Genomic DNA, 2283 nt, shown 5'->3' with positions numbered 1-2283 from the left:
AATGACAAAATATTATAAATGGTCAAATAACCAAAACTATTCTTCCATCTTACTTGTAAAAAGGTAAACCCATGTGACCAGTTTTCAATACTGTTCCAGTTCTTGCCCAAAATACGGTTATTGCTGCTCACACTGGTGCTGCCTAGAGTGAGGCGAGAGACCCATCCAACATGGCGGTGAAGCAAGATGTTCTTCAACATGATGAGGTAACTAGTCTTTAAATGATGACTATGGTTCAAACTATCAAAACATGAGTAAGAAAAAGACCAAAACTAATCCTTTCTGTCAACTGAGGATGAACTGGATCTTCTACTTTGTGTCAAATTAAACTACAACGTCCCAAAAGTCCAGGATAGACTGACCAGGACTCATGTCTGTCTAAAGACCCTCATGTACAAAGACTTGCGTGGATTTCTTACTGAAACCTGACGTACGGTCAAATCCAGAAAATGGCGTGCGCACAAAAAAATCCAGATGTATCAAACTGTGTGTACGCTGGAATCCACGCACATTGCTTTTGTACATCACAATTAATGTGGAACTGAGTGCAGTTAAGGGCTTTGCACATTTCCATGTTCAGTTGAGTTTTGATACATTCGGAGTTTTGCATGGATAATGACGTACGCAAGGTTTTTGTGCATACGCACCACTGAAACATGAGGCCCCAGGACATAGTGGACACTTTTCAGGCCAGATATTTAGTGAGGGACAACTGGAAAAAAGGAGATTTCTTACATTTCTTACATTATTCAGTGTATGAATATTTTTTTAATTATTCTGCTCTAATTAAGACGAGGTTCTTGTTGCTCCTCACCGTTGTATATGAAGGCTAAGAARCTGCAGACCAAACACGATTTCTATTGGATCAGAATCATTTTAAAACCTGATGAGTAAAACCTACAGCTCRTAGTCAGTGTGTGTTCTTTTTAAAAATAAGAAATGAAGCTATGTAAAGGACGTGTGACTGTACCGTTTTCTTTGCAGAGAACAAAGAGCAGCTCTGCAGCACAGTCCTTCACATCAGTGTCCACATGAGTCATCAGGCGGACGAGCCGTCCTCGGAGGGTCTCGTCCTGCTCAGGTCGGACACCAACATCCCTCAGAGGAGGCAGGATCTGGGTCAGAACATGGGGTCAGGTCCAACATTTAAGGTTCTGTTTTCAGTAAAGCAGCCACAAAATAACTGGTGATATTTTTACACGTCACCTCTGAGCATTTCAGTGGTTGTGTGAATGTTTGTCTAATCACTGGACCCAGGGTGAGTTTGTAAAGAGATGATGTTTTTAGAAAAGATGTGGTTTTAGCTTTATTGTTAGTACTGGTACCAGAACCGTATCTGTTACCTTCTGTCGTAAGTAGTGGCGTGTCTGCCGGTGAACCCTGGAACTCTCCGTCAGTAAATTCAGAACAGGAGTTAGTTTCTCCTTCAGCTTCTGACCCTGAGAACAAAGAAAAGAACGTCTGTTATTTGATGTTTCATCAGAAAGAACAAAAAAAGTTTTAAAGCAGATCTGAGGATCAGTCTGATGGACTTAAAGGCAGATATTCTGTGTGACTTTGAGACAATATAAAATATTTTTGTAGTCAGATGGTGAGTGAATTCAGGCYACGTGAGATGCAGGCAACAGTCTTGAGGTGTCCTCTCAAATTTTGAACTTTCCTTTTATACATTTTCTTCCTTTAACTAACTCAAGTGTCATTGTTTCCTCCACTCTTGTTGTGTTTCATCTAAGAATCCATGGCTGCAGTGACCACGTCATCAAATTTAGCTTTTATAAACACATCAGTTAACCAACCTGTTTCTGACTTATCACCAAACAAATGGTGGATCAAAGAGAAAACTGCTTGTCTTTAATTTACAACATGAATGTATTAGATTGTAGTCATAAGAAACAATAATTACATTATTGTGTTGAATGTGAAACTATCAATATTTCAATGGGACGTCTACAGGACATGTCTATAATACAGTTCAGTTCAATTCAAAAATACTTTATTGATCCCAGAGGAAAATGAGGTAAGTCAGAAATTCAAAGATCATTTGGATTTGAAATAAATAAAATAGTATTTTTGTATCTTTAATCCTGTTTTTTTACACAGAGTTTAGGGCTGCAAAAGATTAATTGATTAATCGACGACTAATCGATTATTAAAATAATCAATGACTAATTTAATAATCGATTAATCATTTTCTTTTTTTGTTCTTTACTTTGTTTTTCTCTACAAACTGCTTTGACACCTTCCACTGCCACATCTGCCTTTCTGTCCTTGACACACATGCAC

The 2283-nt window shown here is 38.2% G+C and overlaps 1 protein-coding gene across 1 annotated transcript in view; it reads right to left on the bottom strand.

Annotated features, from left to right (window-relative positions):
• si:ch211-195b15.7 (synembryn-A) overlaps positions 1 to 2283 on the bottom strand; it is a gene marked incomplete in the record, with an annotated part of 18609 nt that overhangs the window by 4374 nt on the left and 11952 nt on the right. Inside the window, 2 exon segments of the mRNA XM_014020990.1 lie at positions 971 to 1115; positions 1344 to 1439. Coding sequence (XP_013876444.1) covers positions 971 to 1115; positions 1344 to 1439 — 241 coding nt within the window.

The sequence above is a fragment of the Austrofundulus limnaeus genome, unplaced genomic scaffold, assembly GCF_001266775.1.
Source record: "Austrofundulus limnaeus strain Quisiro unplaced genomic scaffold, Austrofundulus_limnaeus-1.0 Scaffold274, whole genome shotgun sequence".
Taxonomy (NCBI): domain Eukaryota; kingdom Metazoa; phylum Chordata; class Actinopteri; order Cyprinodontiformes; family Rivulidae; genus Austrofundulus; species Austrofundulus limnaeus.
The sequence above is the reverse complement of the archived record's forward strand: the minus strand, read 5'-3'. Positions and strand labels throughout refer to the sequence as shown.